General features: G+C 36.9%; 1 protein-coding gene across 1 annotated transcript; it reads left to right on the forward strand.

Annotated features, from left to right (window-relative positions):
- Window positions 1-1152: 1152 nt before the first annotated feature.
- Window positions 1153-8818, forward strand: LOC141292304 (myogenesis-regulating glycosidase-like). The gene is made up of 3 exons (XM_073824310.1): window positions 1153-1245; window positions 3340-3793; window positions 5987-8818. The coding sequence occupies exons 2-3, from the start codon at window positions 3531-3533 to the stop codon at window positions 7779-7781; spliced, it is 2058 nt and encodes a 685-aa protein (XP_073680411.1). The 5' UTR covers window positions 1153-1245; window positions 3340-3530; the 3' UTR covers window positions 7782-8818.
- The last annotated feature ends 4781 nt before the right edge of the window (window positions 8819-13599 follow it).

A 13599-nucleotide genomic window follows, 5' to 3' on the forward strand; every position in this document is an offset into this window, starting at 1 on the left:
ACTGTGATGGGTAGAAAACACCTTTTCATTAAAATTAATTACATTTTTTTTCATCATACTTTACAAACTAATGTAAACAGGTTGTATAAGGGATGGGTTTGTGATGTTGTTTTTGTTTTGTTTTTCTTTATTTTTCTTTTTTACTTTGATTCGTTTCTTTGTAAATGTAATAGAAACAAAATATCTGAGATTGCAAATTCATTTTTAAAATCTTTGTTTTTCAATAAAACTAATTTGACAAAAAATTAATTACATTTTTTGTATTTTTTATTTTTGGACCAAACTCACACAAGTCAAATAAGTTGATACATTTCAAATACTAGTTTTACAACAGGTTAAAATAATGACTAAATTCAAAACCATGCATTATAGAGGTTACCATTATAATCTAAAAATGCAAACTTACTAACTGCCATCGCTGTCTTCAAAAATGCATTTAAACGGTCTGTTATTAAAACATTTTATTTATTTGGAAAAAGGGCTAAAATAGCCTATATTTTTCCTGGTAAGACTGGAAGCGGCCATTCGTAGACTTTATAAGACTGGTTTCCGATTTCATCTGCGTCCAGCTATTTTTTTGCTGTACAAAACGGCTTGTTTTCCTGCTTGATATTGTAAATCAGTGTGCCTTACCATATTATTTTAATGTATTATCTTAATAATGAACACACTGGTTTGTAGTGCAAACAGTTTTATTGTTTACTACATGTTGTTTCTTCTCGTTATTTCCCTTTAGCGGCCAATGAACCGGAAGTTTCGCCCATAAGCTTACTTCTGCGTTGAAGAAGATGGATAAAATAAAATGCGCTATTTAAAAACAATAACACACACATTCGAGCTATCCACATGTTAAAATAAAGTAGTTTTTTAGTTTTAAAGTAGTGATCGTAGTACTTGTTATTTTGGCAGGATGGTTTACTATGGTATATATTTTTTGAGATCTGCAGAAAACAAACTTCTTAAGCGCTGTTTTCTTTGTTAAACTAATAAAATAAAACACACACAAAATCAACATGACATTTGGTATATATTTTAGGTGCTGACAGCCAAACAAACCCAAACCGCATTATTCACACTTTCGCTTTTACCGAGTAGCCTATAAAACTCAATTTCCCAGAGTTGCAGAGTTTGTGTGAGGAGCGAGTCGCCACATAAACTCCTCCCATAACAAGGCACAGAGTTCAGCGTCTTGAATTGTTCGAGGGAACATGTCAACAAGGCACGAAACCAACCGTCCTCGACCTGGTAAGTACGTTATTTCACGTAACTAACGTTACAAATGTTTAAGTATTTAAACAGCGAATTCGTCCTGTCAAGCTCGGTAATACCCAGCGTGTTTTTACAGTCGACTCCCCCTTGCCTCAAATATCGACCACTGCCTCTGTTATGTCTTGTTGTTTCATGTTTCCTTATGGGATCAAAATGCTAAACTGTTCATTACACATTCGTTATTCTATAGTAATGTGACCATTTAAGCAGTTTTAAACCAGTCGCAATGTTATTGTAGATACCGCATGTCTCAAGACTTGTGTTACACTCTGACCCATGTGATATCTATGTTCGGTATCATCTGTCCAGACTGAGAGTTCATAAAAAAAAACAAGCATGCAAGCCTCTAAGACAGGGATCCTCAAATCTTACCCTGGAGGTCCAATGCACTGCAGAAACAGACCTGAGAATGCTAATCAAGGTCTTCAGGATCATTAGAGAATCACAGGTAGGTGAGTTTCATCAGGGTTGGAGCTAAACTCTGCAGCGCATTGGACCCCCAGGGTAAGCTTTGAGGAACCCTGCTCTAAGAGGTCAGCCAATATTAATCTGTGTGTCCAGTGCTTGGCTATTTTAGTAAAAGTTCACTCATCATACAAAGTGGTTGTACAACTCTGACCTATTTACATGTCCATGTATGAGCCTCTATCTGGAATAATACAAGGTTGCAAAGACTGAAGAACCAGTTTTTTGCAGTCACATGTTCTGAATCAGCAAAATTCTGTTTAGTGCTCTAAGAAGATAATACAAGATCGCTTCATCCTTTCAGAAACGTTTCTTGTTAAGATAAGGCAAGATAGGCATTTATCTATTAGATTTATTTATTTGCTTGGCAAAGTGTCTTTGTTAAACATTGTCACTCATGGTTTCTTCTTTGGTCAACCTCTCTGCATGACAATTACTCAACCTACTTTGCAAAATCTTCTTTCATTTAGGGAAGAACTAAAGTGTCTGTTGTCAGAGAATCACGTGCCTCTTGTTAGTAGTGAAAATGTCCATTATCAGCAGTACTGAATAGAACGGAACAGTTTGTTCCAGACATAATTTTTTTTCCCCCAAAAAGAATTAGATGTATAGTAAAGAGTGATCTACCATGGACTCTAGGGACTTCAAAACAACAAATCAATCATGTTTTATTAGAGTTTTGATAGTATTATTTTTATTTTAAGGAGTAGTTTTGTCATCTCACTTTTTCCCAATTCCATTTGTTAAAACATTGTTGCCACAGCTAGTCGATGTTTTTTAATGTTAACATGAAAAAAGGACCTTGTTTATATTTAAAATGCGCATTATAGATCTTTTAGTAAACAATTATTTTTTTAAACATGCCTTGAACAAAGACCATGTATTACTTTTTTGTTATTCTCTAATCAGTTCCATAAATAATACTTTACAATATGGAAGAAAAAGTGACAAATTATTATTATTTTTTTATTAACAGTGACATACAGTGAATAATCTAACATTTTACCAGTATTTCTGAATCTATTTAGCATTTACAGTGCTTTTTGGGACAAATTCATGTGTACAAGTACAACCTTTTTTAACATGTATGTTCTGATTCAAAGCTTTATTCAAATCTCTTTATTGGTTCCTTTTAAACTATTGACAAAATGAGACACTTCCCAAGGCCACTGAAAAGGTAGGCTGTTGCGCCTTATTAGTGTGCTGTACATTTGCCTCAAAACATTGGCAGTTCAGCTCTTCTGGGTCTTTCTTCAGTAGAAAAGATTGTCCATTAACTGTGCTTTTCATTTAAACCAAGTGTGTCTGATGGCGCTTAGCCAGTCTCAAAGTTTTGCAGGTGGCATTGCATACTGCAGACCCAGAGGCCCTTGTGTTGTCCTCTGGTGCAGTCAATTCGCACACTGCCACAGTGAGAAACCTTGGCAGCATGAATAAACTGCTTTTGTTTATGTGTTTACCACCCAGTAGACCAATTCAGGGCGATATCAAAGCTAAAACGATAGTGTTTTTTGAATACTTAATGCTTTGTACTGTGATATCTACATCTGCATGATAAGTAGATTTCTGTTTCATTGACACTCTTTACCACTCCTTTTCCCTCAGGCTCATAAAGGATAATGAACAAGAGGGAAGTGCTACACTGAATGAAGAAAAAAATGGATTCAAGACTCCATTTTGCACATGTTTTTCCACTTTTGTTCTCTGTCTGACAAATGTCTTCGATAGTCTGTATACTATTTTAGCCTTCGTTTTTATCAACTTTTCAACTGTCAATTCAAAAACTAAGACTCAGAATGTACCAAGTAGTCCCAGGAGGCGCAGGAGGGACTATTACAGATGGCGTGCCCATCAAGAAGATAGACAAGGACAGTCGCCCTCTGGTGGGCGCTGGAGTCATTGGTGTGATTCTGGTGATTGCAGCAGTGACTGCGTGGTGCTACTATATTGCCTCCCTGCGTAAAGCTGACCTGCTGAAGACAGAATTGCTTGATCTGAATAAGGATGGCTTTCTCATTCGTAACCAAGCTGGGGGGATTGTCCTTAAGATGGGCTTCAGGTCAGTATGCATTGTGCTATATTCTTTTGATCGCAAAATGCTTTGATAGCACTTCAGATACCTTTCACAGCATTTTAGTGCCACTTTAAAAAATAAAACAAAAAAAATTACGAGATAAAAGTCTAAATGCTTTGAGAATTAAATCGTAGCAATTAAAGTTATAATATTTTGAGAGTAAAGTCTGCGTATGCAAATGGCCCAGATTGGGAGCACCGGAGAAGTTGCCAAGCCACTGGATTTATTCGAATATATGTGGCATTATTACCAGGAATCATACCATGTATCATATACTCACAGGGACATAATGCTTGGAAATAATATTTCATGTCTTCCATTGCATTCATAAGGCCTATTTAGTGCGACAATCTTCCAATAATAGCAATAAGCTTTGTGCTTTTGGTATTTTTAATATAAGACAAAGTCTCAGCTTTCAAAATCTGAAAGCAATGTGTCTTGTGTCAATGTGATCACTGTAGTCATGTGGATCAATCGATTACAATGAGACAATTTCATTAAATTATTCCACCACCTACTCTGCAAAAACGTCTGTGGCGTCCAATCTTTCATTCCTCACATGTATTTAATTAAAAACAACAATTAAACGTTCTAAAGGTTGAAGTGGCACGTTAACACAACACGTTAACATAAATTATATTGTTGGCTTTTCTGAGGTAGGTAAGTGACTATTCACAAGCTGTTTTATTCACGGTATGATACAGTAAATGATTGGAAATAATATTTAACGTCTTCCATTCAATATTTGTAGCGCGCCAGCCACCCAGTAATCACAATAATTTTGTGCTTTGTTGCTTTTAATATAACACAGATCAGCTTTCAAATTCTGTCAGTTTGACATCTGAATTATAAATGTGTTTTTCCTCTTTGTTTTAAGTTTATAACACAATATAAACATGAAGGAACATCAGAAGGAATGAAAAAAAAAAACAGTATAGCCTAATTTAATAAAAACGAATGTTTTATTGTAATCAGAAAGATGACTGATTCACATTCCGCTTAAACTTAAGAGAATACAGCGATCTGTCACTCCACATTAAAGAGTGTGAAAAACACATTATTGTAATAGACATATTGTTTAGTATTCGCTATAAAACTGATTTCGAAAGCTGAGACTTTGGAATATCCTCCGCTCCTCCCAGTCTAGGACTTTTGCAAGCGCAAAAAGCTAGAATATACTCTCAAAATACTGTGACTTTAATCTTGTTTTTGCTACAAATAAATTCAAAACATTTCGACTTTATTCTTCGAAACACTTCAACTTTATTCTCATAATTTCGACTTTATTCTCATAAGTTTACTTGTCGAAATATTTCAACTTTATTCCTTAAATTGAAATTACAAGAACAAAGTTGAAATATTTTAGCAAACTTAATTGTTGTAATATTTCAACTTTATTCCTAAAATTGAAATTATGGGAATAAAGTTGAAATATTTTAACATTATTCACCTATTTTCTCCTAATCTCCTAACTTTAGTCTCAAAATATTTAGACTTTATTCTCATAATTTGGATTTTATTACTAAGGTTGAAATTACGAGAATAAAGTTGAAATATTTCCACAATAAACATTATTTTGTACTTTATAGTTGAAATATTTCAATTTACTAAAGTTGAATAATTTCCACAAACTTTGTTGAAATATTTTGACTTTATTAATGAAGTTGAAATTGACAATAACTATATAAATAAATATTTCAACATTATTCTTGTAATTTAAATTTTAGTCTCGAAATATTCCAACTTTATTCTCATAATTTGGACTTTATTGTCAAAATATTTTGACTATTACTAAAGTGGAAATTGCGAGAATAAAGTTGAGCTATTTCGACATTAAACTTTATTGGACGTTACTGTCAAAATATTTTGACTTTCTCGTAATTTCAACTTTATTGTCAAAATATTTCGACTTAATTACTAAAGTTGAAATTACGAGAATAAAGTTGAAATATTTTGGCAATAAACTTCATTGGACTTCATTGTTGAAATATTACGACTTAAATCTCATAATCGTAGTTTAAAACGTAGCACTAAACTGCCATTGTAGACACCAGTAAAATGGGTCTGTGACAAAGGAAAAAAAGTACCTTAAAACACATACCAAGGTCAAGTAATTTTTCAAATATTTGGTAACAAAAATAACCCTAAAAGAAACTGATTTATTCTTGCTGATTTCAGATCTGGCACGCTTGATCTCGACTCCTGCTCAAAGGAGGGAGTGATCCTTCGCTGCTCTCATTCGTTTGCTGGCAAGGTGAACTTCTTCATTATGACTGTGAAGCCAAAGGAGACGGTGGTGTGTTACCGTGTACGTTGGGAAGAGTTAGAGTCGGACCGTCCTGTGGAACACGCCATGTCCTACAATGAATCGCACTGGTACGGTGGTGCTGAGACTGCTGTTCAGCATTGGCCTATTGCTATCTCGGGCCAGCAGGCCCCTAAACCTTTTGTCACCAGCGACGTGTACTCCAATCGCCAAGACTTTGGTGGCATCCTGGAGCGCTACTGGCTTTCGTCCAATGCAACTGCCATTAAGATCAATGACTCTGTGCCCTTTCACCTGGGTTGGAATGATACAGAGAAAACCATGTACTTTCAGGCACGATATCAGGACAGTCCGTACAAACCTGCACCTGGAAGGCCTCCCTATGCTGAACTTAGTTACAGAGTCTGCGTTGGCCCAGATGTGACTTCTATCCACAAGGTCATGGTGCGTCGATACTTCCCCAAACCCAACAAAGTACCCGCCAAAGAAATGTTCCGACACCCAATATGGTCCACCTGGGCTTTACATAAGACTAACATCAACCAGGAAAAGCTTTTAACTTATGCGGAGAATATACGCAAACACGGTTTTAACTGTAGCCACTTAGAACTTGATGATCGTTACACCAGTCAGTACGGAGAGTTCGAGTTTGACACGCAGAAGTTCCCAAATGCTTCTGCAATGTTTCAAAAGCTCAAGGCTGATGGCCTTCTGGTATCCCTGTGGACACATCCCTTTGTGAATTATGATTCTGCCAATTTTGGGCCATGTGTACAGAAAGGCCTGTTCGTTATGGAGCCTACAGGTCAACTTCCTGCCTTGGTTAAGTGGTGGAATGGCATTGGTGGAATCCTCGATTTTACAAATCCAGAAGCTCGCAACTGGTTCATGACGCAGCTTCGCTCTTTACGCCACAAATATGGCATTTCGTCCTTTAAGCTGGATGCGGGCGAGACCAACTACTTGCCCTGGCAGTTCAGAACCAAAATCCACCTCCCTGATCCAAGCACCTTCACTCGCCGGTACACTGAAATGGCCATTCCCTTCAATGAGCGTGCTGAACTTCGGTCTGGCTACGGCTCTCAGAATATCTCCTGTTTTTTCCGTCTAATTGACCGGGACTCTGTGTGGGGCTATGAACTTGGCCTGAAGTCTCTGATCCCAACCGTCCTCACTATCAGCATCCTAGGCTACCAGTTTATCTTGCCTGACATGATTGGAGGCAATGCCTATCCCAACCGTACTGATGGCAACGGCAAGCTACCAGACCGTGAGCTCTATATTCGATGGCTGGAGCTGTCTGCTTTCATGCCCTCCATGCAGTTCTCCATTCCTCCGTGGGAGTACGATGACGAGGTGGTGGCTATTGCTCAACGGTTCACTGAACTACATGAGACACTGGTGGCTCCCAGGGTCATAGAACTGGCTGGAGAAGTTCTGGACACTGGGGATCCCATAATTCGACCATTATGGTGGATCGCCACCAGTGATGAAACGGCTTATAGAGTTGACTCACAGTTTTTGATAGGGGATGACTTGATGGTGGCACCAGTACTGGAGCCGGGCAAGCAAGAAAGGGATATCTATCTACCAGCAGGACGCTGGAAAAGTTACAAAGGGGAACGATATGACAACAAAGAGCCAATACATCTAACAGATTATCCAGTTGATCTTGATGAAATTGCTTACTTTGAATGGGTTCAGTGAGACTTACAGTTGAAGTCAAAAGTTTACATACACCTTGCAGAATCTGCAAAATGTTAAATATTTGACCATAATAAAAGGGATCATACAAAATGCATATTTTTTAAGTAGTACTGACCTGAATAAGATATTTCACATAAAACGTTTACATATAGTCCACAAGTGAAAATAACATTGAATTTATAAAAATGACCCTGTTCAAAAGTTTACATACACTTGATTCCTAATACTGTTACATGTTCCCCAGAAGACAAAATAAGTTAAATTTACCCTGATCTTCAAATTCAAAAAGTTTTCACTCCCCTGCTTTTAATGTTCCTTCTGAAGCATCAGTGAGTGTTTGAACCTTCTGTAATAGTTGCATAAGTGTCCCTCAGCTGTCCTCAGTGTGAAAAACCAAAGGATTTGTGGAACCTGACACTAAACAAAAAAAAACACAGACGATCATTCAGGTAAAAACACAGTATTAAGAATCAAGTGTATGTAAACTTTTGAACATTTAAATTTTTATAAATTCAACTGTTATTTTCTCTTGTAGACTATGTGTAAACATCTTTTATGTAAAATATCTTATTCAGGCCAGTACTGAATAAAAAATATCATGCATTTTGTACGATCCCTCTTATTTTGCTAAAACAATGATTATTTTGCAGATTCTGCAAGCTGTATGTAAACTTTTGACTTCCACTATATGTGAAGCATCTGGAGTTTTGAGCATGTCTTCCATTTAAAGTATTTGTGAAGTTGTTGATTTAATAACTTTTTTTTCAGGGAATTTAGTTCTTCATCCAGGGTTTATATTTTACCATTACAACATGCATTAGATATACGAAGCTAATGACTTAATCCGTGCCTTGCATTTAAACAGCCAATGTTTTTGAGATAACTTTCTCAAACCTTGACACAATTAAGCTTTTACATGTGCATCTTGCCAAAATAACTAATATTAAGGATGTATTAACGGGCTGTGACAGGTCATTTTGCACAATGTATCCTTCATGTTCTCTCACCTGCTTTTTTTAAAAAGGGAAATTTTACCAGTACTGTACATAAGCCTCCTTCTTACAGGTGTACAATTTTGTGAATGCATTTAAAACAATGTGTGGCTTTTTACCTGCAAGCAATAGCAATGCTGCATCCCCTACATACACACTACAGCAATCTTAGGCCGTGCATGCAGCGCATTTGAGCATAATCTGCCCTACCTGTCTCGTAAGCACCAACACTTCATATAATAACATTAGACGTTTCTATAAGTAATGGGTGCTTGTGGCTGCATTGGAAATGACCAGCAGTCTTTTTTTACTGTACTTGCCATCGTCATGTAGTGCCAAATACATCACCAATAGGCCTTGTTCAAGCATTACTCCATTACTGCCATATTTACAAAAAACGTTTCCTGCCGCATAAAATATTTTTTTTTCTTTCCACTTTAATGTGTGCTGCTCATCTTGTTTTGAATATTATGCTGTGCTGCCTAATTTTTGTGTTTTGCAATAAGGGCACAACACTGAATGCTTACTCAGTTAATCTTTATCAGATTATTTTTTTTGCTGCGCTAGGGTCACCTTTGTGTTTGTTGTGTTTGTTTAACGCTCTTCCAGCACGCCGACAATCGACTCGCACCGCAAGCTTTCTCTAATCTACGACCTTCAAGCTTATTTTTAGCTCTTCCCACGCAACTGTGAAAGTGCACTCGTCCACTCTGGTGAAACAATGAATCTGTCAAGCAATGTGTCTGCTCTAAAAGTAGCTATAGAGTATGTAGACATGGCAGCTGCCTTTTCAGTACTTGTGTACCTCAAATAACCATTAAGATTGTTGATTCATAGGCTTTTTGGGTGGTGATTTTCTTCACTAGGACTATGTGCTTGTGGATTTTACCCTTGTTAATAGGCCCCTGACAGTGTTGGGCCCCTGGTTGACCCAAACAGACTGTAGACTGCTGATGTTCTAGAAACTCACCAGAGCAAAGCCGCTGTCAGCTTTCCACAGACTGGAATTTCATGTTTTGTTTTGTTTTTTTGGTCAAAGACTGTGTGAACATATAAAATCTCAGTAGCAAAAGTGCTTTCTTTGTACATCTCATAGACTTTGTGTGTGTGTGTGTGGCTTTCAGAAATGTCTAAAAATATGCAAAATGTCTTGGACTAATACATTTCTGTTTTTAAATTCAAAACAAACAGTAGCGAATGAACGTATTTATTCATTTTGTGCATAAAACTGCACATTTTGCTTTGCATTTCACCTGGTACACTCTTAAAAATAAAGGTGCTTTGTGATGCCATAAAGAACCGTTAACATCTGAAGAACCTTTCTGTTTCACAAAAGATTCTTCAGATTATAAAACGGTAAGAAAGAGATGGTTCTTTGACTGAATGGTTCTTTTTGAAACGAAAAATGGTTCTTCCATGGCATCGCCTTTATTTTTAGAGTGTAAGGCAAATGCTGAGTTTGAGCAGCTGCCTTCAAATTGATATCGTTCTCCAGAGCGTCACAGGAGGGCAGTGTTCACCTGCTTTTCTAGTCCTCCACTTGAAGCTTGTGAAGTGTTGGCATGGCACAAGAAAATCCTGTACTTTGTTATTTCAGTATTTTTCCTCTCACCGAATATAATTAGCCTGATATTGAAGTAAAATGGTACCATTAAACTTTTGACCTCTCTCAAGAGTTATGAGTTATTAATTGTACTTTCTCTACATTAATTGTGCTGCCCTACATTAGCGATAGACTGTGTCTTCAGTGGTCGAACGATGCCACCCACTCACTATTCAGTTCACTATTTTCTCGTTTGATGGTGTTACTGGACTTGAGCAGCACATGGATTTTGGCACTGATATGCGATGCAATTTTGGCTCGTCTTTCTAGTGGTTATTAGTTTAGTTTCTTTGGCATTGTGCGGTTGGTTCTGCCTGCCTCAGCCCTCTGTGTTGCTCAGTATGGATTTCCATCGTGTTACTAATTTGTGGGCGGTAAATGAAAAAGTTAATGAATGATTTTATTGAACTTTGTTGACTTTGTCGTAAGGTTGGTGCAGGCTGTAGGATTTCCGAGTGACTAAAGAATGACTGAAATATGGGCAGCACATACACTGTGTTGTCAAAAGTATTCAGACACCCCTTTCTAATGAACAGGTTTGGCTACTTTAGTAATTTCCATGAGTACAAATCTTAATGTAAAGCATATAATGATATTCTAGGGTATTGTATGATTTTAATTTTGTAGCAACAGTTTAGACAAGACCTTTTTCTATTCTAACATGACAATGCATCTGTGTATAAAACAAGGTTCAACAAGAAATGATTGATTTAGTCAATGTAGAAGAACTTGACAGCTGAACACCTCTGGTGTGATTGTAAATGCAGACCTTGAGCCAAAAACTCATCACCAATTACCAATGACTTGTACATGTGAGTACAGTCATTTTAGACGCTTCCAAAACAACAAGAGAGATGGAAATGCTATTTTTAAATGCATGAATTATGTTTCCATTATTGCTGCCACAGTTTTGGAAGTGCCTTTTTCTGTTCTTAAGAAGGTGGTGTCCCAACACTTTTGTCCATGTAGTGAATGTACAAGTCATTGGTGTTTGGTGATGAGTTTTCGGCTCAAGGTCTGCATTTAAAGTCACACCAGAGGTATTCAGCTGGGATTAGGATTTAGGACCAGATCAGTCAAGTTCTTCCACACTGACTGAATTAATAGTTTCTTTTTGAACCTTGCTTTATACACAGATGCATTGTCATGTTAGAATAGAAAGGGTCCTGTCCGAACACAACACCATTTAATACAATACTATGCTTAAACATTAAGATTTGTACTCATGGAAATGACTAAAGTAGTCAAACCTGTTCATTAGAAGGAGGTGTCCCAATACTTTTGGCAATATAGTGTAGCTTGTAATCTGCAAACTACAAATAGTTTGGATCTAGTCAAAGAGATATAGCAGAAAAGCACTGTCCACAGGTTTTCCAGAGCAGTCTCGAGTGTCAGTTTGCTCCGTCTCCACCTCATTTTCCTTACTGGCGTATTGGGCTGCATTTCTTCGCTAAGTTCAAACGAGGCTTTCAGGCAGGGCGGTCATGGGTCCATGGATTCATTGAACCTCCAACCTCCTCTAGCCCCTCGCAGGAATAGTAATTATTGCAAAGCAGGTTAAGCCTGATCAAAGTTTGAATCAGACTTTGGTCCCAGCATTGAATGAAGTCTCCTCAGAGAGGCATCTTCTTGGTTTTTTGGGCCCTGCTCATCATTGGTAGATAATGACACGGTGTTGAGGTAATTTACAGGTTATATGGAGGTTGCCCTGGATCAATAAATCATTTAGTTGAGTTTGGGACAGAGGTGGAGCAGTGATTTGATGAGCAGGAAAGGGCAAAGACCAAGGGTGGTCTGACAGTAATATGTTTGGGCCATTCGTTGGACAAGACTTACAACACAATTCCACATTAGGAGAGTTTGTAGCATTTTTGTAAATCTAAGATTTAATACACTGAATACACAAGTCAACAGTAATTAGATGGGAAACAGTCTGTAGTTTGTTTTCATAATGTCATCAAGATATACAGTCAAACCAAAAATGATCTAGATAAAAGATATCATTTTTGATGTTTCTTTCTACTAGTGGCTGCAGGGCACTATAGATAATTTATATAAATGAAGATGGCAAAATAAAGTAAACTCTGACATATTATACCCAAAAATTCTTCATACAGTGGACTACCAGTAAAATTTGGGACCGAAAATTATTCAGACACTTTGACCTAACCATGTGTTTTTTCTTTCATTTCTAATGTGATACACCACAGACTACGAAATTAAGCATTGCTTGATAATTAGTCAATAAAGTATTGATAGTTGTGTAAATATTGTCTTACTAACATCTGACTGAATTTTTGGTTGATTGTAATCCGTTACATACCTTTCTATCAAAGTTATCTGACATTATCCAGATGAATTGGTTCTGACCCAATTTAACTCTGTTAAAGCTCTTGTCATATTTTATTACCATTTTCTGAACTATAGCGAATAAACTGATAATGTGAGAAATGTTAAAGGTGTCTGAATAAATTTTGGTTTGACTGTGATTGCTTCTACTCCAAAGCAACTTTTATTTTAAACTGATGTCACTTTTTTGTTTCAACTTCTTATCATTTGTACATGACAGAGGAAGAAATGTTAATGCCTCTGTGTTGTCTCCCAAAGATTTTGTGCTCCACTGAGAAACTTTTTGCATTTGTTCACAAAAAAAGTTATTTGCTAACGTACGCAAAGTACCTCAGGGGAATGCAAGACATTTGGGAGAGAATGCAAAAGCAATGAAATATAATTTAATATAATCCTCCCATCTCATACTTTTAACGTCAACATGTCCCTGTAGGGGCTCTCTGTACATTTGAAACTACTTTTCATGATTTAGTCAATTCCCAATGGATAAATTCAGAAAAATGCTTACCTCTGAAAATGAAAAATGTTGTTTTTAAATGCAGCTTCCAAAAAAAATCTTTAAGATTGTTGGTCGATTATAATTTTATGTATGTGACCCTGGACCACAAAGACATACGGGTCAGTTTTTTTGAAATTGAGATTTCATCATCATCATCTGAAAGCTAAATAAATAAGCTTTCGATTGATGTATCTTTTGATAGAGAGGGCAATAGAGCGTTTGCATTAATGTCATGGTTTTGTCAGTTACCCGGATGCGTGGCCATACTGGAAGTACTTGGATGTAAACAACAGCATGGACTGCACGGTAAAATGTATACTGAATACGTTGTTCTACTAATTTATGCTGTCTAAACTACAGAAAAAACATGTGGAA

This window comes from Garra rufa, chromosome 19 (assembly GCF_049309525.1).
Source record: "Garra rufa chromosome 19, GarRuf1.0, whole genome shotgun sequence".
NCBI lineage: Eukaryota > Metazoa > Chordata > Actinopteri > Cypriniformes > Cyprinidae > Garra > Garra rufa.